This window comes from Cricetulus griseus, chromosome 9 (assembly GCF_003668045.3).
Source record: "Cricetulus griseus strain 17A/GY chromosome 9, alternate assembly CriGri-PICRH-1.0, whole genome shotgun sequence".
Classification (NCBI taxonomy): Eukaryota; Metazoa; Chordata; class Mammalia; order Rodentia; family Cricetidae; genus Cricetulus; species Cricetulus griseus.
In genome coordinates, this window is record NC_048602.1 from 9,356,929 (window position 1) to 9,379,657 (window position 22,729).

At 50.6% G+C, this 22,729-nt stretch overlaps 2 protein-coding genes across 10 annotated transcripts in view; both read left to right on the plus strand.

Moving 5' to 3' along the window:
- Axl (AXL receptor tyrosine kinase) overlaps positions 1 to 6,927 on the plus strand; it is a 30,176-nt gene extending 23,249 nt beyond the window's left edge. For all 4 annotated transcript variants that reach the window (XM_027430384.2, XM_027430385.2, XM_027430387.2 and 1 more), the window contains 5 exons: positions 295 to 416; positions 1,153 to 1,262; positions 2,247 to 2,406; positions 2,931 to 3,067; positions 5,147 to 6,927. In XM_027430384.2, the coding sequence (XP_027286185.1) occupies positions 295 to 416; positions 1,153 to 1,262; positions 2,247 to 2,406; positions 2,931 to 3,067; positions 5,147 to 5,498 (881 nt within the window). In that variant the 3' untranslated portion in view covers positions 5,499 to 6,927. The remainder of the gene's footprint in view (positions 1 to 294; positions 417 to 1,152; positions 1,263 to 2,246; positions 2,407 to 2,930; positions 3,068 to 5,146) is intronic.
- Positions 6,928 to 8,036: 1,109 nt separating this feature from the next.
- The window catches only part of Hnrnpul1 (heterogeneous nuclear ribonucleoprotein U like 1), a 36,373-nt gene continuing 21,680 nt past the window's right edge, over positions 8,037 to 22,729 (plus strand). Inside the window, exons 1-6 of one of the 6 annotated variants that reach the window (XM_027430393.2) lie at positions 8,037 to 8,126; positions 13,886 to 14,011; positions 16,434 to 16,590; positions 18,442 to 18,515; positions 19,684 to 19,823; positions 21,815 to 21,914. In XM_027430393.2, the coding sequence (XP_027286194.1) occupies positions 13,891 to 14,011; positions 16,434 to 16,590; positions 18,442 to 18,515; positions 19,684 to 19,823; positions 21,815 to 21,914 (592 nt within the window). In that variant the 5' untranslated portion in view covers positions 8,037 to 8,126; positions 13,886 to 13,890. Of the gene's footprint in view, positions 8,127 to 9,777; positions 10,281 to 13,885; positions 14,012 to 16,433; positions 16,591 to 18,441; positions 18,516 to 19,683; positions 19,824 to 21,814; positions 21,915 to 22,729 lie in introns of those variants that run through there. The other 5 variants (XM_035449572.1, XM_027430388.2, XM_027430389.2 and 2 more) reach the window with 5 other exon arrangements.

The window sequence follows — 22,729 nt, forward strand, 5'->3', positions numbered from 1 at the left end:
CCCCCTCTCCGCCAGGATCAGCAAGCTCCCCTTCTTCTGCTCCCTCAACTTGGAATGTGACCTCTGACCCTTTCCCAGAAATAGCTGAGGTCCCCAGGAGGGCTCCGGAAACATCCTTGGGAAATAAATGGCTTTTCTCGAGCGCCATGTCCTTTCCACCCATCTCCCAAACAATGCGGAGATTAGATTTGAGGGGGTGGGAAAAGGGGGAAGGCTGAGTCCGTCTGGGAGCGGGGTTGGGTTCCCCTCTTCTGCCCAGCCAGAATGACAGATCTCCCTTGGGGCGGGGTTCAGGTGTCTGTTTCCAGGGTTCTGATCGAGAGGGTTTCCCAGAACCTGTGGTCATCTTGCCTTTCATGAAACATGGAGACCTACACAGTTTCCTCCTGTATTCCCGGCTCGGGGACCAGCCAGTGGTGAGGGGTGCTTACTCTTCTGTCCATAAGTACTCATTGCACACCTACCAGGAAGGCGACAGTTGACCTCAGGCCTGTGGATCCTGTACTGCAAGGGTGGGCAAGGCAATAAATAAGTTAACAGAAATAAGCAAAAGCATTCAGTGCTTCAAAGGAAATACAGAAGGAAGAACGATAAGGAGGCCTGGGGATTAATTTGGGTGGAAGGAAGGGGGCCTGGCTGAAGGGGTGACCTTGAAGGAAGCGCTGACTGAGGAGATACTGGGACATCCAGGCAGGAAGCAATCCCGACCAAATGCTTAGCGTGGCCCGGGGTCTGAAGACCAGGAAAGGGGCCCCTGGCTGAAGTGTTATGTCGAAGGCTAGAACAATAGCCCACCAAGTCAGAGAGGGGTAGATTTTCTAGGATCGTGAATCTGTGGGAAAGCCAATGTTCTCAAAAGCCATAGAAAACCACAGCTCGCCTTTCATCCCAGCACTCGGGAGGCAGAGGCAGGTGGATCTCTGTGAGTTTGAGGCCAGCCTGGTCTCCAGAGAGAGTTCCAGGACAGCCTCCAAAGCAATACAGAGAACCCCTGTCTTGTAAAACCAAAAAAAAAAAAAAAAAAGAAAAAAGAAAACCACAGCTGATCCAGCTAGGTGAACATCGGGAGGGAAGGCATGCCGAGGAGTGAAGCGGGTTTGTGGCTCTTTTAACCACTCCTTCTCTTGGCCTTGCCTTCCCCCCCTACCCCAGTTCCTGCCCACTCAGATGCTGGTCAAGTTCATGGCTGACATTGCCAGTGGCATGGAATATCTGAGTACCAAGAGATTCATACACCGGGACCTGGCTGCCAGAAACTGCATGTGAGTGGCAAGTCCGCTGGAAGCCCCGCCTTCCTCAAAGAGCTTCCTTCCCCCTTCCCCAAGATGAAAGGGAAACTGGAGCCATCAGGGATGGTTGGAAACCCCCCCCCGCCCCCGCCCCCGGACGAGTTAGAAATGTGTGGTAGTCAACTTTTCGTGGCTGTAACAAAAACAAAACCAAACAAAAACCTGAGAAAACCAAGTGAAAGATGGATTTCAGGGTTTCTGAGAACACCACTAAAGATGCACACGTTTCTGTATATTTCGTATACATCAAGAAAACTAAATAAAAGGGGGAGGGCGGTCCTGGAGAAGTGGCTCAGGGGCTCAGAGTACTTACTGCTCTTCCAAATAGGACCCGGGCTCACTTCCTGGTACCCACATCATCAGTTCAAAGAGATCCTACACTTCTGGCCTTCCCGGGTACCTGCGCTCACACGCACAAACCCACGTGCAAGCATTCACACACACTCACATAATTGAAATAATAATTTTGGGTTTTTGTTTGTTTGTTTGTTTTTTCGAGACAGGGTTTCTCTGTGTTGCTTTGGAGCCTATCCTGGCACTCGCTCTGTAGACCAGGCTGGTCTCAAACTCACAGAGATCCTCCTGCCTCTGCCTCCCGAGTGCTGGGACTAAAGGCGTTCGCCACCAATGCCTGGCTAATAATAAATATTTTTAATTTAAAAAAAAAAAGACAGAATAGGGACCCAGGAGTTTCAAAAAGATCTCAAGACTGATAAAAGGCTAAAGCTGAAGAAGCTTCCAGAAGCCCCTTTGTCCAGACCTAGCCTAACAGGAAGATATAAAGCACTTCCCTATGGGGCTGGGGTGAGAGTTCAGGAGTCAGACCCCATCCCCACCAGGACCCTGGGGTCAGCTGGAGGTGTATCTGAGATACACCCCCACCAGCAGGCTTCCTGGTGGGCTTCCTGGTGGGGATGACCCATGTCCTGGCTTTATTGCTTCCCCCAACCTGAACAGGCTGAATGAGAACATGTCCGTGTGTGTAGCAGACTTCGGACTCTCCAAGAAGATCTACAACGGGGACTACTACCGCCAGGGGCGCATTGCCAAGATGCCAGTCAAGTGGATTGCCATTGAGAGTCTGGCAGATCGAGTCTACACCAGCAAGAGTGATGTGGTAGGTGTGCCCCCAGCCAGGAGCATTCAGTGTGTTGGGTGGGTGACCAGACCTGAGAAGCTGCAGGGCCTCCTGGCACAGGAAGGACCCTGTGTGTGGGGCCTGGACATGTTTGGGGAATGTATGAATAGCGTGTGTAGATGGCTAGAATCTATACAGACTCACCTCTGCGTGGTGGCAGGGTGGGCAGTTTAAGGCTTAGGAGGCAGTGGTGACTGTGTGCCATACAGTGTGTGCATTGTGGACATGAAGGGTGACATGGGGCATCTACCCACACGCGTGTGCATGGGTGTGCATATCCCCACATCCTGCAGAGTCAATCACCTGTGTGTGTGTGTGTGTGTGTGTGTGTGTGTGTGTGTGTGCGAGTGCTCTCGAGCGTGCACACCAGAAGCTTTTCTGTGCATACCTGTGATACACACCCATAGATTCTGCTGTCAGCAAATGCCCATGCCAGGGTTGAGCGTGTGCCTGAACTCATGTGTTGGAGAGACCCTCTCACTCCCCTCCCCTACTCTCGACAGTGGTCCTTTGGAGTGACAATGTGGGAGATCGCTACCCGAGGCCAGACTCCCTATCCAGGAGTGGAGAACAGTGAGATTTACGACTACCTGCGCCAGGGAAATCGCCTGAAACAGCCTGTGGACTGCCTGGATGGCTTGTGAGGACCTCTGGGACTCCCCAGCCCCTCATTTACCCCCACCAGAGCACCCAGCATCTCCAAGACTGGCTAAATGTGCATGGGATTCCTCAGAATATTGGGAAACCCATTTGCCTCTCGCCAGTGCTCTGAGTTGTGCCACTCCTAGTCAGCCAGTGGGGGTGCAAGTTTGGTAAAGCTACCTTTACAGCTCTGCCTGTTGTGTGGAATGTAGGCTGGGTCAACCCCTTCCCGCCTCAGCCAGGTATTTTTTTTTTCTTTTTTTTGGTTTTTCAAGACAGGGTTTCTCTGTGTGGCTTTGGAGCCTGTCCTGGCACTCACTCTGGAGACCAGGCTGGCCTCGAACTCACAGAGATCCGCCTGCCTCTGCCTCCCGAGTGCTGGGATTAAAGGCGTGCGCCCCCAATGCCTGGCTCAGCCAGGTATTCTTAAACAACTGTGCACAACCTTTCTGGACAGCCCTGGCCCTGAGATGCTAGCCTCTCATGGTCTCTCACCCGCCATGTGCCTCAACACCCAGGGCCCTTTGCAAAAACCTCTATTTATTGACCTTCTCCAGACTCTCAGATCTCTGAGCTGCTAGCAGGATCCTTTGGGATATGCTTATCAACCTTTACGGCATCTCAGCGTGCAGAGAAGGGTGTGACGTTTAGTCAGTGCCTTGAGATTAAAGAGAGGATGTCCCTTGGGTCAGGAGGAGATAGCCCGGGATTCAGACTCCCCAGGCTTCCTTTGGGCACTCCCAGAGCCGAAGAGGATGAGATTAATAGTTAATCTTTTACAGAATTTACTGGAAGGTGATGATACATGTGCTTTGCTTGTATTGACTTATTGGATCCCTTCCACAGTCAAAGGAAGTAGACAGGCGTCATTGTTTTCCACGTTCTTTTTTTTTTTTTTAAGATTTATTTATTTATTTATCATGTATCTAGTGTGTGCCAGAAGAGGGCACCAGATCTCATTACAGATGGTTGTGAGCCACCATGTGGTTGCTGGGAATTGATCTCAGGACCTCTGGAAGAGCAGTCAGAGCTCTTAACCTCTGAGCCATCTCTCCAGGCCCTGTTTTCCCCGTTCTGCCGATGGGAAAATTGAAGTCTACAGCGGGGTTGGGGACATTACCATTTGCTGATGTATGAGGCAGTGCACTCCAAAATCTAATGATCTAAAGCCGTAAACATTTATTTGGTGATGTCTGAAGATCAGAGTCTGGGAGCAGCTTAGGAGGGTAGTTCTGCAGGTCTCTAACGAGGTTATCAAGGTGGCAACTGGTGCTGCTGTATGTGAAGACCGGAGGCAGGAAACCCATTGTCAAGGTGGCACCTCACATGGCTGGAGCAAGAAACCTGTTCCTTACTGTGGGGAGTTTCGTAGGGCCACTTGAGCTTCCTGGCATGACGATCCAAGAGAATGTGCAAGGGGTAGCCACAACACCTTTTCTGACTTAGTGTTTGAAGGCACAAGTTCCATCCCTTCTGCTGAGCCAGAAGCAAATCCCTACACTCAAGGGGAGGGGCCTTAGTCTCGAACTTTTGAATGGTGGAGACTTCTGATTCATCCTAGACTCTCGTAGGTTTCCTCCACACACGATGGGCTTGGTAAATGGCGGAGCCAGGCCTTGATATGAGAGTCTGTTCTGAGAGGTTACACTAGGAAGTTTGGGCCTCAAACCCTCACTAAAAACCACCTGAGACCCAGAGAGATTTCCTACCATCTTTCCTAGTTTCTGTCCCCTGGACCACCCCAAACACTTGGGAACTTTCAGGTCCCTGCTCTTTTTTTTTTTTCCCCTTTCTTTTTGGTTTTTCGAGACAGGGTTTCTCTGTGTAGCTTTGGAACCTATCCTGGCAGTCTCTCTGGAGACCAGGCTGGCCTCGAACTCACAGAGATCCACCTGCCTCTGCCTCCCAAGTGCTGGGATTTAAAGGCGTGCGCCACCAACGCCCAGCAAGTCCCTGCTCTTTAAGTTGCTGAAGTTCTCTGTAGTCCCCCCAGTGTCCTACAGCCCCCCCCCCCGAACTAGAATGGTCCCCTTCTAAGCCCCTGCTCAGCTGGCCGCCCTTTGCTTGACCTCTTTAGGTATGCCCTGATGTCCCGGTGCTGGGAGCTGAACCCTCGAGACCGGCCAAGTTTTGCAGAGCTTCGGGAAGACCTGGAGAACACGTTGAAGGCTCTGCCCCCTGCCCAGGAGCCTGATGAAATCCTTTATGTCAACATGGATGAAGGTGGAAGCCACCTGGAACCCCGAGGTGCTGCGGGAGGAGCTGACCCCCCAACCCAACCTGACCCGAAGGATTCCTGCAGCTGTCTCACTGCGGCTGAGGTCCATGCTGCTGGACGCTACGTCCTTTGTCCTTCTACAGCTCCGGGACCCACCCTGTCTCCTGACAGAGGCTGCCCAGCACCCCCAGGGCAGGAGGATGGAGCCTGAGACAGTCTTCCACCTGGGACGCCCTCTCAGGATCCAAGCTAGGCACTGCCACTGGGGGAAACCTCACCCCCTCTTTGCCGCTCCAGGCCTTCTCCCCAACTGCAGCATGGCCTTCTCTCCCTTCTCAAATTCAGCACAGAAAGACGTGCTGCACATAAACATCCTATCCATAAAAAGAAGGGTTGGGCTGCAGTGTCGAAGGATCTTCTCAGATCGTACGTCCCAACATTCTAGATTCGAAGGTTGGAGTCTAGATTTCAAGGTTCTAGGTCTCAGAGATGATACGAGTCCTTGATGCTAAGGAATTGAGATGCTGATTTCTAGGTCTAATGTGCTCTTGTTGTAGACATGGCCCACTGTCCGAAGGCTCTGAGATTCTGTGGCTCTAGATTTTTCTGGTTCTCAAATTCTTGGTGATGCCCCCATGGTTTTCGGTTGTACAGCTCTGCGATCCTGGAATCTAGACTTTATTTTCCTGGAGCCTGAGGCTCTCTATAAGTGGAAGCTTCTAGGTTTTGAAATTCTAAAGATTCTAGGCGTGAAGGTTGTAAGGCATACTGTTCCCAAATTTAACAGCGCTCCGTGTCATAATACTCCAGACCATAATGCTTCAGACTTTTGTTTTCTTAATTTCTGAGATTCCAGCGATGGTCAGTTAAAGTCTCGGAGGCATTAACATCATAGATGCTTTTATGTAAGATCCTGCATCTCAAGTATGATTCTAGAATCTGAAACTCCAAAGCTTTAAGAGTCTCCAGGCTGAGTTTCTAAGCTATGATGTGATGATAACCTAGAATGTGGTCCAAGGTTCTAGATTCTCTCAGATTCCACATCATATGCTCCAGGGTTACAGATCATTAAACTCTAAAGCTCTAATGATGGCCTCCTCTTGATCTCAGGCACTATATGATGCTGTGGCTCCAAGACTCTGGGTCCTAAGAGGCTCACAGTTAATTGTGACTAACCAGACACCAAAGTTCTAATCATTTCTAATGCTGGACACCTCTAGGTTCTGTGCTGCTTTCCGCCTTTCTAGCGCCTAATTAAAGGTTGGAGAATACATATTTCTAAACATATTAAGGCTCTAAGCACTATAACTTAGGAATCCAGGGTTCCTAGTGTCTAGGATTCTGAAGGTCCACAGGTGTAGAATGTTAGGTACGAAGCCAAGGTTGGAACCTCATAGCATTCTTTTCTAAGCCCTTTCCCTCCTTAGCCACCTATGCTTCCTGCCCTCCTCGTGTGGGGTGCGCCCCACCTTAATTAAGCCTGTGCAATGCATTGGGAATGTCTTTCCTTCAAGTGACGGACCATCTTCCCTGATTTTGGGTCATGTTGCCCCCTTGAGCCAGTCCCTCATCCCTGTCTAAAGTATGGACTCTGGTGCCTCCAGAGAGGCTCAGACCACATAAAATTTTTGTCAATCACCGTTTTGTCTCCTGTCTCCATTCAGCTGTGATATGGCCCCTCTCCTGGAGGTTCCGTTTCCCCATTGTAAAAATAAAAATAAAAAGGGCTGCTGTGTGTAGAAGCTGAGGCCTGTAATCCCAACACCTGAGAGGCAAGAGGTTGGAGAATTAGTTGTGGGCCATCACGGCTTACATAGAGACCCTATCTCAATAAGAAAAAAAAAAGCAATGTTTTGATGGACCTGGGAATTTTTTCTTCATTGGTGATGGTAGACATGAGCCATGCACATAAGTAAATACATACGAGTGAGGAGAGGCAGGCTCTCAGAAAGCCCTGAGGGACGTGTGTCAAGCACACGATATACACATATTAGAAATTGTGTGTGTGTATATGTACACACACATACATAAGTATATATGGAGACACAAAGAGATTGAGATCCCTATAGGGTCTTACAGACACACTCCAAAGTAACGGACGCGGGAATTGCTAAACATGCGCAGGCACGCCTGGTCACGAATACCAAGAAGCGGTTATTCAGACACAGTAACAAACACATAAATAAATCCACACTGGCAAATCTGCAAACATCAGCAGGCTGGTGGTACTCACCAGCGACAGGAAAAAACAAAACAAAACGAAACAAAACCCTTTAGCAACCAAGGCACAGGCAGGACAGCATTACACACAAGTCAGGTGTGTGCCTGTAGTCCCAGAACTTGAGATATGAAAGCAGGGAGCTCCAGAGCTCAAGCTCATTCCCGATTACAGACAGAAATCCAGGTTAGCCTGGGCTAAAGGAGCCCCCACCCCACCCCACCCCCGTCTCAATGAAGAAAGAAACAAGCATGCCTGGAGCTAAGGAGTACTACTAGCACAACAGATTCGCACACAGCCAAACCATTCGGGTTGACAAGGGAAAATGGATCGGAACACCTTGATCCACAAAAAAACGGCGCGGCCAAGGCCAGTCCTATAGGTCGTCACTGGTTCCTGGGGTGTGGCCGACTGCAGATATAAGAACTCTGGGCGGCGCCCGGTCGCCCCCCGGTGGTGGCTGCCGAGAACTGGGGACAGTTCAATCCGGGCCACAAAGTTCTTTTTTTTTTTTTTTTTTTTCTTTTCTTGGAACAAATCATTGTGGAAACTGGGAGGAGAGAGGAAGTCGGACGTGGGCGAGGAGGGGCGGGGTGTCTGCACTGGAACCTCCGGGCCCACGTGAGTGTCTGTCCCGCGGCTGAGTGGGTGTCTGTGTCTAAGTGGCTGGGGTGTTAAGTTTATAGCGCCGAGCTTTGTCCGCCGGAGCCGCACGCTCGCTCGCGCCACACCTACGCTGCCGTTTGACAGCCCCGTCCCGAATGGATGCTCCTGGCCTGTCCGTCTGCTGCGCGATGCTTGCCTTTATCCAAGCCGAGTGGGTTGTGGCTCTTGTAGCGAGCAAGGCTAGGGGGGTTGGCTGGCTGGCAGCGGACGTTTTGCATTGTGCAAAACCGGATGGTGGTATTGCACTAAATCTTTTTTTTTTTTATGGTGGTATTGCACTAAATTTTTTTATGGTGGTATTGCACTAAATCTTTTTTTTATGGTGGTATTGCACTAAATCTTTTTTATGGTGGTATTGCACTATTTTTTTATGGTGGTATTGCACTAAATCTTTTTTATGGTGTTATTGCACTAAATCTTTTTTTTTTTTTTTCGCCTCCCGAGCTAGGGGCGACGGGCGTGCTAAGGGTTAACGCGAGGCACAGTTACGGATCCCTCGTGTTGGCGATGGTTGGCATAGGCAGGCAAGCTGCAGGGCTCGAGATGGAGAGCCCCGGACTTCTTTCTGCGGCTGCGGCGGTCGCGTGCAGGGCGGCCTGGGCGGGCGAGCGAGCAAACTCTAGAGCGGTGCGCCGTTTGCCAAGCAGCTTCTCCCCCGTGGGTTTAGCCCAACCCCCGCTTGCAACCCTTCAGCGCTCCCCAGGGCCAACTGTTTGTTTGTTTGTTTGTTCCTCGTTAAAAAAAAAAAAAACAAAAAGCAAGCGAGCCAGCAACTGGGCTTGAGTAGCAGGCGAGCAGAAGCAGCTCCCCTTAAGCCCGATCCCGCCTCTCAAACATCCCCGCAAGACGGCCAAGTTTGCAAGGCAAGCCTCTTCCAGCAGGGCCAATCCCGTTAGCTTTTCCTCAAAGCGCTCAAGCTACGGCTGCGGGGCGGGCGGGCGGAGAGGGGAGCGGAAATGTAACCGTAACTGCGATTGGTGGACAGCTTGTTTTGAAACCGCCCTAACGGCAAGGGGCGGGCCCTCCGCGAGTGGGTCTCCTTCCGGGCTTCCGAAAGGGCCACAGGAAAGACGAGGGTGGGCGGGGCCCCTCGGTCGCCGCGTTTGATTGGCCGCGGCGATCTTTTTCCCCCGCCCCCCCGCCCCGCGCGAGGGGCGGGAGCTGCGGACCAGTCAGCACGCGCTTTACGGAGAGTCCGAGAGCGGGAGAGGCTGCCGGGAGGGACGGGGCGGGGAGGCGACGCTGAGACCCCGTTGCTGATTGCTCGGGATCGTTACTCCCTTATCTGCCACCATTTGACCGTACCCGCTGCGCGCGCGCGCGCGCGGGGGTCGCGGGGCGGGGGGGGGCGCGGGGCGCCGTCCAATCAGCGCCGGCCCCGCCCCTTGCCTTTTCCCGCCCTCCGCTTGGGGCCGCGACTCCGACGTAGGCTAACGCTTCCTCTTGGGCAGAGCGCCCTGAACCCTCTCGAGTGCCGTCGCGGTGAGAGCCGCGCTGTGATTGGCGGAGCCTCCGGGGCCCGCGCCCGTTGCCCCGCACGCTGCCCAATCGACGCCCGCGTTACATCGTCGGGCTCCGGGGCCAGGGGGGGAGGAGGCGGCGGCGGCGGCCATTTTGAGCCGCCGCCGCCATTGGAGGGGCCCCCCCCGTTCCCCCTTCGCCTCCTGACGGGCGAGGTTTGAGGGGGGACAGAGCCCCGGGAGGCCGGGCCGGGCTCGGGGGCCGCCCCGGGGGCCCGGGCCATGGATGTGCGCCGTCTGAAGGTGAACGAACTTCGCGAGGAGCTGCAGCGCCGCGGCCTGGACACTCGCGGCCTCAAGGCCGAGCTTGCCGAGCGCCTGCTGGCGGCGTTGGAGGCCGAGGAGCCCGAAGAGCGGGAGCTCGACGCTGACGGCGGCGACGGCGACGACGGCGACGGCGACGGCGGCGGCCGCCACGGGGGCGACGGCGAGCCGGGGTTACCCGAGCGCCGCCACGACGACGAGGTCGACACCGAGGGGGGCTCGGAGCTGGAGGGGACCGCGCCGCCACCGCCGCCCGGGCTGCAGCCGCACCCGCACCCGCACCCGGAGCCCGGCGGCTACCCGGGGCCGGACGGACACTGTGAGAGTGCGCGGGGCCTGGGGGGGACACCGGGGGACCGGGGGGAGGGGGGGAGAACCGGGGGACGCGGGAAGTCCACTCCTCTCCATCGACACCCCGGGGGACCCCGGACACGGTCCCTGGCGGGGGAGCCCGGGACCCCCCGCCACCTGCCGCTGCGGCTGCCGAGCATCGGTGGACAGGGCCGCCAGCCCCAGGGCGAGCCAGCCCCAGGGCGAGCAGCCCCAGGGCGGATCCTGCAGGGAGGGCCTTGGGTGCAAGGGAACAACCCTGGGCCTGGGCGGGGTGGCGTGGGGTGAGGGGGGGTAGAGCCGGCGGGGTTTCTTTATTTTGTCCGATTTAGTTATTTATTTATTTATTTTGGTTTTTCCGAGACGAGGGTTTCTCTCTGTGTGGCTTTGGAGGCTGCCCTGGAACTCGCTCTCTTGTAGACCAGGCTGGCCTCGAACTCCCAGAGATCCGCCTGCCTCTGCCTCCCGAGTGTTTTTAAGAAGAAGACTAGCGAGAGGGAGGGTGGGTGGGGAGGAATGCACATCCTAGAACTGGGAGGCCGGAAACTGTTTCTCTTTCTTTTTCTTTTCCTCTTTCCCTTTTGGAGCTGGAGAGTCGGAAGGAGCTTTCAGGGAAAGGGGTGTCTCCGGGAGGGCTTTTGGAAAAATGGTGATGCTCGCTGGGGGCTTTGAGCTGACAGCTTGGGTGGCCGTGCGGGTCGTGTTCCCCCCTCCACGCACACACACCCCGTTTGGGCTGGGTCTCAAAAAGCCGGATTTCCAGGTATCAGGGAGGGCGGGGGGTGAAGAATGGTCAACGGTGCAGGGCTGAGGGAGAGTATTTGAGGCTAGAGGATCTCCGATCTTGCGGCCGGATGGGATCCGGGAGGTGTGCTTGGTGCTGTGGGTGAGTTGGTGCCGTGGAGCTGCGGGTGGCCGAGGCCGAGGGAGGTGGGCTGGGCGCTCCGATGTTTGGCAGGTGAGCTTTTAGGGGGAGATAATGGAAAACCAGCGGAAGATTGGGTTTGGCGTCCCCTCCCTTCCCCCCCAAGTCCTGCATTTCAGTTACAGGGCCAACCTTGAGGACAGGGCAGCTAGGAATATTTGGTACTGGGAGATCTTAGCTTGTGGCTTTCTAGAAGAGGCACGAGAACGTTGGTGTCTATAAACAGTGGCGAGGAAAAACAGGATGTTTTTAATGGACAAAAGAGCTAGGGACTAGTCTAGAATTGGGAAGGCTCCTAAGAAACACCGGGTGGCTCCTGCTGAATGGCCTTGTATTGTTAGCTATGGATAGTTTTCGAAACTCGGATAGCTGGAGTTGGGGAGAATAAGTTGGTAGCAAGTGGATGAACTGTGTGGTGGGCAGAGGACCTTTGTGTCCCACAGGGAGTCTGCAGCTAGCAGATGTGGGGGAGGGACGCGTGGAGGATTTGGAGAAGAAAGGAAACCTGTTGATTTGGCTGGAGGCCTCAGGGAGTATTCCTTTCCGAGAGAGGGCTCCTGAGTCCCCAGAAATAGTTACTTGTGTGCTCAAGGGGCCTGGGGGAGTTTGATCAACCAGGAAGTGTGTCTGTAAGATAGGATTGGAGGGGAACTGCAGTCCCTTGAGTAAAGGAGACCCTGGTATGAGAGGGAACCTGGAACGAAACACCTTGGCATCCGAGGCTTGGAGTATTTCTCTGAGAAGAAGACACTGCGGGACTTGGGATGAAACACTGAGAGAGAAAATGGGCCCTTGAGAGAGACTAGTACTCACTTGTTCCTGAGAGGTGGGATCCTATGGAGGAGACACCCTGGGGAAAGAAGAGTGGTCTAGGGCTAACACATGTGTGGCAAGTGGTCAGCTCCCTGGGAAGAAGGGGGGAGTGGCTTGTGAATGTGCCCAGAGCTGGGGAACCCTGCAAGAATGGCTTATGAAGGAGCAGCCAGTGTGCAGCCCTAACCTTGCTTCTGCCAGAAGGGTCTTGGGAAAATGAGTTGATGCTTCAGAGCACAAACTGTAGACTCAGGCAGACTTTTGGAGTTAAGCAAATCATTTCCCCTCTGAGCCTGGGTCTCCCTATATATGGGACTGGTAAGAGTCCTCCCTGAGTTGTCATGAGATGGTATGTGAGAGGGTTCCCCACACCAGGGTTGCCTGTTGTTGGGGGGATGTTGTAGAGAGTGGGAAAGGACCCCAGCATCATAGCTTCCCTAGGCCAGCCTGCCACTGTTGGGGGAAAGAACACGGGCTTTCTGGGGAGAATACTGTCCTAAGGCTCTGGAGGAAGCATAATGGTTTGAAGAAACCTTGTGTTCCAATTAAGGAGATACTGCGTCCCCTGTCATGTCATGCCCCCCACCCCCAACACATCTACAGCAAAATTCTCTAAGCCCCTTCAGGTCCCTCTCCAGCACTTCCTTCATCCTTGGCAAACAGACACTTGTGGCTTTCCTCCCTTTGGGTTGCACCTGGTTTGTGCCCAGATGTATTTGTCCTCTGAGAAAGAATCCAATCAGTTAACAAGTGGCAGAATAGTCTACCCTTCCCTGTGGTTCTGTCTCACTGCTCCTGGCACAGCTTCTAGCAGGGCTCTGGAGGCACCTGTCAGCGCACTTACCCCAGGGACAGAGAGCTGCATGCTTCCCATCCTAAGTTCATAACGTTCTCTTACTTTGTTTCTACTCTACTCCTGCTTCTGAGCTTTTCACAAAAGATGTTATCCTTCCCCAGGAATGTTCTCTGTTCTCCTCATTGAGCCTTTGACTGTATCCTTTGAGTTGAGGCTTTTCTCTTCCTTACTGGAACCCCTTCTCAGCTCTTGGTGCTACATATACAGCCAATATATAATTTTGAAGTATAAGCATCTGGTAATGTGTGTCTCTCCCTAAACTGGATGCTTCAGTGGGGCAAGTTTATATTCACCTGTATCCCAGGGTCTGGTGTTCAGCATAATTCCATAAGTAGTTACTGTTGCTCTTCTTACCCCTCTTCCTCACCTCCTGGACTGACAGAACACTTCTCCTAACCACTTCTGGCTCCAGCTATTTGGGGACCTATTCCTAGTGAACCTGGAGGCTATTATGATTCCAGAGTTTTGTACATTGTGTTGGCTGTGCTGGAGATACATGTACAAGGCTCTAGATTTAATTATAAGTACAGGAAAAGGTGAGGGCAGGCAGGAGTGTTCAAGTCAGATGGATGGGACTGGTCAGAGGGTAGGTTTGTGCTGAAGTAAACTCTGAGCAATACATCTTAAGGTAGAGACCCATGTTAACTGCTCGGTTAGGCGTCCCATACATCTTAGAGTGGCTTCCACCCTGGAGGCTAAACTTAGAGAAATCTAGCTGGACTTAGATTCTTTGACACTGCCATCTCATTTTAACCGAAGAACTTCTTCCTCACTTGACTTAAGGTATTCAGTTTCTATAGCGCACAGTTGTGGATCTGTTTGTAGAGTTTTGAGACACGGGACATACCCTTAGGCATTTGGAGACACCCCCTACCTAAATAAGTTTACATCAGAAGGTGTTGTTCTTTGCCTTCTAATAGTCTGACTCACCCCAGTAAGGATGATGTCTTAGTTACAAGAGTCCTTTCAAATGTATTCATCTATTTTTTTTTTTTTTTAATTTAAGATGTCATGGACAATATTACCAGGCAGAACCAATTCTATGAGACGCCGGTCATCAAGCAAGAAAACGAGTCAGGGTATGACAGGAGACCATTAGACATGGAGCCGCAGCAGCCGGCCTATCGCCCAGGTAGGAAGGCTCCCACACTCCTTCCTAATGGAAACAGTCCAAGGAAGACCTTGCATCTTTCTCTTGGACAGTTCTTTTGGCCTTTGTCCTTCTGGCAAGGTTTTATTTGGGTTGGGATTTTGGTTTTGTTCTGTTTGGGGTTGAGGGTTTTATTCTTGTTTGAGTTTATTTTTGAGATAACATCCTTACTAAGTTGTTCAAGCTAGCCTTAAATTGAAAAGGAGCTAGAACTGGCTTTGTTCTCCTAAGTCCTTCTGCCACCATTTCCCTCCCAGTTCTGTTTGGTGTTGAAGAAAATAACTCATGTCTGGCTTCCTGGTATCTTTTCAGAGTCTTGCAATGAGGGAGTCAGAAACAGCTTTCGGAATCTAGGTGGTGCTCCTTGTGTTCTGAAGAGCACCAATCCAGGAGACTACTCTTTGGAAAGGGGTCCCTTAGCTAGGCACAACTGTATCAAAAAATGCAGCATAGCTGTCCCACCTTATGGAGATTTATTGTGTTCATTAAAGGCTCTGAGAAGTCCTAGAATGAAATAAACCTCATATTGTTTATTTAGACTCTGCATTTCTAAAACATGTACCTATATTGTTGCAGAATGGTGTTTTCCATAGTAAGCAGGGGAACAGGTAGGGTCCATCTAGCTTCACTCCCTTTTATGTGAAGAGGTGACTGGTCTGATGGCAAAACTGAGGCCAAAACCCAAGAAACTAGCTCAGACCAACATTCTTGGTACATCGTCCATGAAAGTCTGACTATTTAGAAAAAAAGTCTACTGATGAAATTGGCTGAACTAGAATTGTGGCCACGCCACTCCTGGTGTTGCAGTATTCAAAAAGAAAAGTTTGTTTTGAGGCAGGGTCGCACTGTAGAGCCCAGCTGGTCCGGACCTCAGGCTCCTCCTGTGTGAGTCTCCCAAAAGCCTAGATTACTGGTATGAATCACCGTCGCCAGCCCTAGTTGATCCTATCTATCTCATTCCATTCTGCTTCAGCCACAAAGTAAAATTCCCTGGTGGGTACTTGGGGGTGGGAGGGCTAGGGACATTAAAGAACGTAGGTCAAACTGTAGATTTGTGTCAGCCTCTCTCTTAGGGTTTCTATTGCTGTGAAGAGACCAGGACCAAGGCAACTCTAGAAGGAAAACATTAATTGGGGCTGGCTTACGGTTCAGAGGTTTAGCTCGTTATCATCATGGTGGGACTTGGTGATATCCAAGGGGCCATGGTGCTGGGAAAGGAGCTGAGAGTTGTACATCTGGATCGGCAGGCAGCAGGAAAAGAACTGTGAGGCACCGAGCCTGGGCTTGAGCATCTGAGCCCTAAAACCTGTCCCCCAGTGACACACTTCCTCCAGCAAGGCCCAACCCTCTAATAGTGCCACTCATTATAGGTCAAGCAGTCAAGCACGTGACTCTATGGGGAGATTCTTATTCTGACCACCACAGGCTCTGTGAGACTTGTGGGGACATTTGGCCCAAGGACGTGATGTTTCTGTGCTGTTAACCACCAGTGGCTTCTGAGTCTGGCCTATGCTTAAGCCATGGAGGTATCCATTTAAAAAAAAAAAAAAAAACTGAACCCAATCTCTGTAGTATAGAATCAGGAACATTAACTCAAAGATTGGGTCCATGTTCCAAAGCTAGGGAGTGACTTGAGCAGAGATCTGGGATGAACAGATAGGAGTGAATTGCACCAGCTGTAGGTAGAGATGGTGCCCTCTCAAAAAGTAAGGCCTCCTGAGTCCATAGCTTGCTCTTTGTTAGCCATCAGTTCATGGGGTCTGTCTGAGACTGGGTCTTTCTCAGTTCCCAGATGTTACCCCACCTTGATGTCTTATTTGGTGTGATTTAATGAGGCTGCAAGAAGAGCTGAATGGCTGGCCCCTCCACTCTGATTGGGCTTTGTAGAAGGTGACTGAAGCCAGTAGTTTGCTGTAGACCCATAGTACTCTGCTGAGTTTCCTTCTCCCCTGTCTTTGTCAGGAAGAAGCTCAGTAAGAATGAGGCACACAAGTTGGGGGGAAGGGCACAGTTTAACTCTTGCTTCCTAGAGCTTGCAGGATCTTTGCAGTCTCTTAGGGCTCACTCCCTCTTCGTGTAGGCCAAGGTAGTAGCTTTTGAGTCAGCATTCATGAACCTTCAGATCATTAGCCAAAAGCTGTTTTTCTACCTTTGGGTTGTTTGAGGGATCTTGTCCTTTTTAGTGTTGAAGGCCCGTCTTAAGGCCTGAGTGTTACCTGATGTAGACTGCCACCCATCCAGCCTTCCATCATCCTGGCCTCCTTGGCTCACTCAGTAGGTCTCTGGAGCTCAGCCCTTCATTGTAGTCACAAGCCTGCCAGCATCATCTGGAGTAAAAGGGACTGGAGACGTAGTAACCCCAGGGTTTTCCAAGTGTCTCGACCATCCTGATTTGTCCTGACAGTAGAACTGAAGACAGAAATGAAGCAGGAAGCACCACCCAGCTTCCTCCCTCCTGAAGCCTCACAGCTCAAGCCAGATAGACAACAATTCCAGAGTCGAAAAAGGCCATTTGAAGAGAATCGGGGCCGTGGGTACTTCGAGCACCGGGAGGACCGAAGGTGGGTACATGAGACAGCGGTCACTCTTGTTATCATTGGTCTCCACTCACTGAGTGGGGATGAGCAGAGTTCTCTCTTCCCTGGTCTTCCTTCCTCACTGGCTGCCAGATTGAACTCGTAGGCTTTGATCCTTCCTCCTGTTCCTCCCTGCTTATTACCTGCAGAGCAATTCCAGACACCTTAGACTCTTACCCTTAAGACGCCAGGCTGCTCTTCAACCCTTCCCCTCGCTGCCTCTGCTGCTATGCAGTGCCCTTTTTTCTTTGCCTCTTTCCTTTTGTTTGTTTGTTTTTGGTGTTGTTTTGTTTGCTTTTTGTGTTTAAGACAGGGTCTTACTATGTCAATTCTGATTGGCCTGAAACTTACTGTCAACCAGCAAGCCTCAAACTCACAAAGATTCTCTTGCCTCGGCCTTCACTCATGACTAGTGTACGATTCTTATTGGCCACTCTATATCCCTTAATTTGTAAGCTATGTTCTGACCTTACTCCCCAGCACAGCCCCTTCTACCCACCCCTCATCCAGTCAGCATTCATGAATTACTGAGGATATAGAAACGCTTTTGACAGTGGGCTTACCTTCTACTTTCCCAAGGGCTGAAGGTGGACTTTTAAAAGTAAACCCCAAACTCAGGATGAGCAGTCAAAGATGTGAGTTTTGGGAGCTCACAAGAAGGTGTGGCCTTTTCTCTGGTCATTTCCCTCCAGGTCCTGTCCTACCCTTCTCAACTTTTCTCCTTCTGACTCCTATTGAAACCTTTTCCAGTCATGGAGTCTAGGAATAACTGCTTGTCTAGTTTAGTCACATTTTATTTCCTGTCTGGCGAAGCCCACCTCTGACTAGCCCATTACTCTATTTAAGAAAGGTGTGTGTGTAGGGGGTGACTCAGTAGTAGAGCTCTTGTCTAGCACATTAGGCTCTGGGTTCCACCCCCATCATGGCAAAAGAAAAGAAACAGCATGGATCTCCTGGATGGTAACTGAAATCCCTACATCATAGGGATTTCTTCTTCCTCCCACAAAGCAAAGGCCAGGAGCTGCTTGCTGATGAAGAGCAGAGGAGGGACATTAGCTCTCATTTGGAGCTAATGTGGAAAGCTCGCTAAGATAGACTTGAGAGACCATGGCATAGTGGTGCAATAACTGTAATCCCAGCACTCGGGAGTCAGAGGCGGGTGGATCTCTGAGTTCATGGCCAGCCAGGGCTATGTTGAGAGAGCCTGTATTTAAATGAAGAGATAGTACAGATACTAACCTGGGCAGGCAGGGCTGGAAGGTGCTTCCCTACAAGGGCCCGTGCTGTGAAGAGTGTTGGCAACATCCCAGCAGATTGCTGGGTGTTGGGCTCAGCCTTCTGCCTGTTATTCCTGGACAGCAGAAATCACCAATGTGTTAACAGTTATAGAAAGATACCTTGTTCATAATTAAGGACACTTTAAAGAGAGCGAGAGGCAGAAAAAAGTGGGTCATATCTATCCTTTCAGATGCAGGGTTTGGAGAAGCCTGATATATGGGTTCATGGCAGGTCCTGCAGTTTTGTCCAGGCCCTTGCCTTTCGTTGCTTTAACTGTCCCAACTTGAGTACTGTGGCCTCCGCTGAGGGTGGCAGTTCACAGTGTGCAGAGTGTGGGTGTAAGAGAAAGATTTGAAAGGCTCCTGAGTGATTCTGATGCCCTTCTTTACAGAGCAGTCCATTTGTCTTTATGCTGGGAGTTAATACTCAGCAAGTGCTTGGTAGCCCCTGGGAGAAATGGTGATCCAGAAAGCAGTTGTGAGCCCCTTGTAAATCTCAGCAACCATTTTAGTCACATCCCTCCAACTATTACATGACTTTCCCCTCTTCCCAACACAGGGGCCGTTCTCCTCAGCCTCCTGCTGAAGAGGATGAAGATGACTTTGATGACACCCTTGTTGCCATTGACACCTGTGAGTCCAGAAAGCGCCCGTCTGAGTCTACCTTCTTCCAATCTGTGTTTAGCACCGTCCAGAGCCGTTGACCCATCCCTGAGTCCAGCACAGCTCCAGAGCCAGGGCACTCGGGTGGAGTCAGGCCTACTCCTAAGTGTAGCTGTCGAGTCCTAGGCAAGCAGCTCTGCTTCTCCTGCTTCTGTACAAAGAGGAGAAATGGTGCCTTCCTCCTCTGGATGCCCAGTGAGAGTCCCAATCTAAGGTCCCAAAAAGAACGTGTAAGCCCCGTACCACCGTGTGTGCACAAGGGGTTGTCTCTATCCGGGGAATCTGAGTGCTGCTAGGGAAACTTAATTCTTTGACAACTGCCTTGCCAGTTTCCATCAGCTGCTCACGTTCCTAATGAAACCAATGCCACTTTGTCCTTTGAGATACTGGCCTGTTCTCTGTCCTCCACTGTATAAGTAGTTTTCACCTTGACTATACTTCTGACCACCAAGAAGTGATTCAGAGGGCCTGGGCCACTGAAGTCAGTCCAAGTGGTAGAGCCACTGAGTCTGTTTTATTATACCCAGAAGCCTACTCGGCTCTAAGAACGGTGTACTTTATCAACACAGCAGGTGCTTCTTCCATAGCTTGTGCTTATAGAGCGCTGGCTTTGTGTTTTAGTGATTATAAAGACGTAGACGTTCTCTTCTCACAAGCTGTCAAAGACAGCTAACCATTTTTGAAGGTGTTGGGTTGCAGTGGTCCATGAGGCCGCATATGATTAAATGTTGGTGTATTGACAGAAGTGCTTAGCCTGCCATGAAATGAGAGCACCTTGTGGGAAAAGCTTCTCTGAAGACGGTGGGACTGGCTTTACAGGGCCAGCACTATGCATGGGATGGAAGGCACACCCAGATGGCAGGTGTGGTTCCGGTCAGATACTCTTACCACAGCTGCCAAGAGAAGTGTGCTCTGAAACAGTGAGCATTGGGAGTTGGCTAACCTGTGTGGTGATGGGGGAACCCTCAATGTCCAGAAATGTGTTTGAATTTGGAAGGTTGTGACCCTCTCCTTAGGTTGTGGCACATTCCTCTGGAAGGTATTTACTAGAGTTTCTGAGGAACTTCCTGAAGCCTATCCTTGAGCCCCACTAGGTGATCCCCAAACATCAGCCATTTTCTGGGGTTTTCCTCCACAGATAACTGCGACCTGCACTTCAAAGTGGCCCGGGACCGGAGTAGTGGCTATCCGCTGACGATCGAGGGCTTTGCATACCTGTGGTCAGGAGCCCGCGCCAGCTATGGAGTCAGAAGGGGGCGTGTGTGTTTTGAAATGAAGGTGAGTAGGAAAGATAGACTAGACGGAAAGCAGGTCTATTCTTTGGAGTAGCCTGTCACCAGCCACCTTGATCAGAGCCGTGACTATAAGATACTAGATTAGCTTGAACAGTGTCCAAGCAAACAAAATAAAGCATCAGCATTATCACAGACTCACTGTCTCAAAAAAGTTGGACAACCATGTTCTTTTCTACAGTGTAATGGTGATGTTTGTAAAGTGGGCAAAGGGGTCGTCTCAAAGAAAGAATGCACTCCAGGGCCAGGGAGATGGCTCAGCAGGCAAGAGGTTTGCAGCCACAGCTGACAGCCTGCAGTCAAGTCTTCTCACCCGGATGATGGGAGAGGGTCAATGCCCGGGAGCTGTCCTCTTGACCACAGTGTGCACGCATACATCACATACATAAGTCTAGTTTACAAAAGGAGAGTGGACTCAGATACCACTACTTTAAAGGGAAAGCTACACGGAGAGCAGGTCAGAGAGCTGCCTGCACTGGTCATTACCAAAGTTCCGTGTCAAGTTTATGACAATAGTGTGTGTTTGTGTGGAACAGGAGTTCAGCTTGCAGATTGTAGAATTAAAAGGCAAACATTACTTAATTAACATATCCTTTCTGTGTGCCTCCCCCGAGGTCACGTATATGTTAGCAGTCTTTTGGGCGGGGAATGTAACACTGTGCATGCTCACAGAAAGTGGCTTCCACCCCCAGCATTGGAAAAGCAATTCTCGTGTATTCTTTGTGTGTCCAAACTTATTTATGATAGTATCTGTAGAGCCCTTCACACACAGTGGCAGCACGGAGCTCTTCGTGTGGACTATCTGTCTCCATTAATCTTTACAGTGCTGCCATGAATAAGTGCTCTCACACCCCAATCTAGAAGTGCAGCCAAGACAGGTTTATTTTACTGACTGGCACACCATTGACTGAAGAAACAGTATTTAGTGTTCCAGTTAAAGAAATACTGTCAAACCACACAGCTTTCTTCTGTGGATTGAAAGATGAACTGTTCTTTCACAGGTAAAGACATAGGAAAAAATGTCTGAAAGTCAGTGGAATGTGGTATCTACCTAAGGCTACAAACCAGTTCTGGTAGATAGGGATACCAGGTAGCCATCATGATGCAGTTAGGTAGCACAGAGTGCAGAATTAAAAGTGGACATTCTCCTGTGCTTTCCACCCTATCCATTCCCTTGAAAGGGAGCTGAGAGGGAACGAAGGGCTATGTGGATGTTAAGTGTGATTTTGTTTCCCTGTTTCTGTTGCTTGCTATTGTGTCTTGGACGTTTTTCTATACTCTTACCTTAGTTCTGCCTCATCTTTTTAATTGGCTCTGTGGCTTAACTGTACCATAATGTACCTGGTTTCTTATTGATGTTTTTCTTCCTGGCTTTTTAAGAACAGTGTTCTTGGTATTCTTGCAAACCCACACCTACATCCTTGGGCATCGGGCACCTAGAATCTGTCGATGATCTAGAGCACATGGGTACAAAGCGTGTGCACTTACTGTCTTGTTTTTATGATGCTGGGGATCCAGTGCACAGCCTTATGAAAGTATTTCCCCTGCAGCGAGTGTTAAGACTGAAAAGGAGAGGCGGGATGTTTGGAAGCACTCTCTGTGGCACCTTAGAGTCCCTGCCATCACAACAGGCTCTTGAGAGATGCTTGAGTTCTTCTTCCAGCAGCCAAGTCTTTTTTTTACTTCTCTGTTTTTGTCTCTATCTATCTAATCTATCATCCACCTATCTACCATCGGTCTATCTATTTGGCAGGATCTCACTGGCCCAGGCTGGCTTCACCCTCACTGTGTAACTCAAGCTGGCCTCAAATTTGTGGCAGTCCTCCTGCCTCTGCCGCCTGAGTGCTGAGATTACAGGCATGAACCACCAAGAAGCACCATCACTGTTTATTGCCTGATACACTTACTGCCATGTTGCCTTATAATCCAGCAGCTTTGAGAGAATCAATCCTGAGCCTTCTTATGTTCTGTCCTCAGATCAATGAGGAAATCTCCGTGAAGCACCTTCCATCTACAGAGCCCGACCCCCACGTTGTCCGTATTGGCTGGTCCTTGGACTCTTGCAGCACTCAGCTAGGTAAGAAGGTCAGCCAGGCAGTCCTCAGTAAAAGTGATCGCCCTGCCCCTGGATTCTCGAGGCTCCTAAGCTGCTCTTCCTAATGTCAGACTCAGAACACCGACCCTGGGGTGGAGGCAGGTGCAGCAAATGGTTGTGTGTCACTGTCTGTCGTGAGGACCTGTCACAGCAACTCTTTCAGAGTTAATTCTTGCACTTTGTCTTTTAGGAGAGGTTCCAAAGTTCCCTTCAGAGACCTGTTCCCTTTATCTTAAACCGTTTCTGCCCTCATACCGTACTGAAATAAATTCTTAAGTCCTGTTAAGATTCTTTATGGATTTTCTGTCCAGAATAGAGCCTAGAGTAAGAGCAGAAGCAGCAGGCTGATTGGCAGAGAAGCAGGGGCTGCCTGCTGAGAGGTCAGTTTTCATAAGGTGCTGGACCCAGTCACCATTACAGTCTTCTGGACATTCCCTTTGGTTTTTATGTGTGCTCAAACTGGGTCATGCTGTGAACATTATGTAGTCTGGTCTCGTAGTATATAATGGGCTGAATTTTGTAAAAAAGTATGGTTTATTAGCCAATGCATAATTTTCTATTTTATAGCTGTTGCTGTTTTTTTGTTTTGTAGTGGGTTCTGGGAGTCAAGCCTAAGGCCTCACAAGAACTCTCCCACTGAGCTACAGCCTGACCCTATTGTATTTATTTAACAAGTTTCCTTTTGTAGCTCATTTAAATTAATTGCACCTTTTTACTTGAATTCCTATTCTTGTAATTACTTGACAACTTAAGAAAAATCCTTAAAAGTAGGTATGTTAGGTTAATTCTCAGTACCA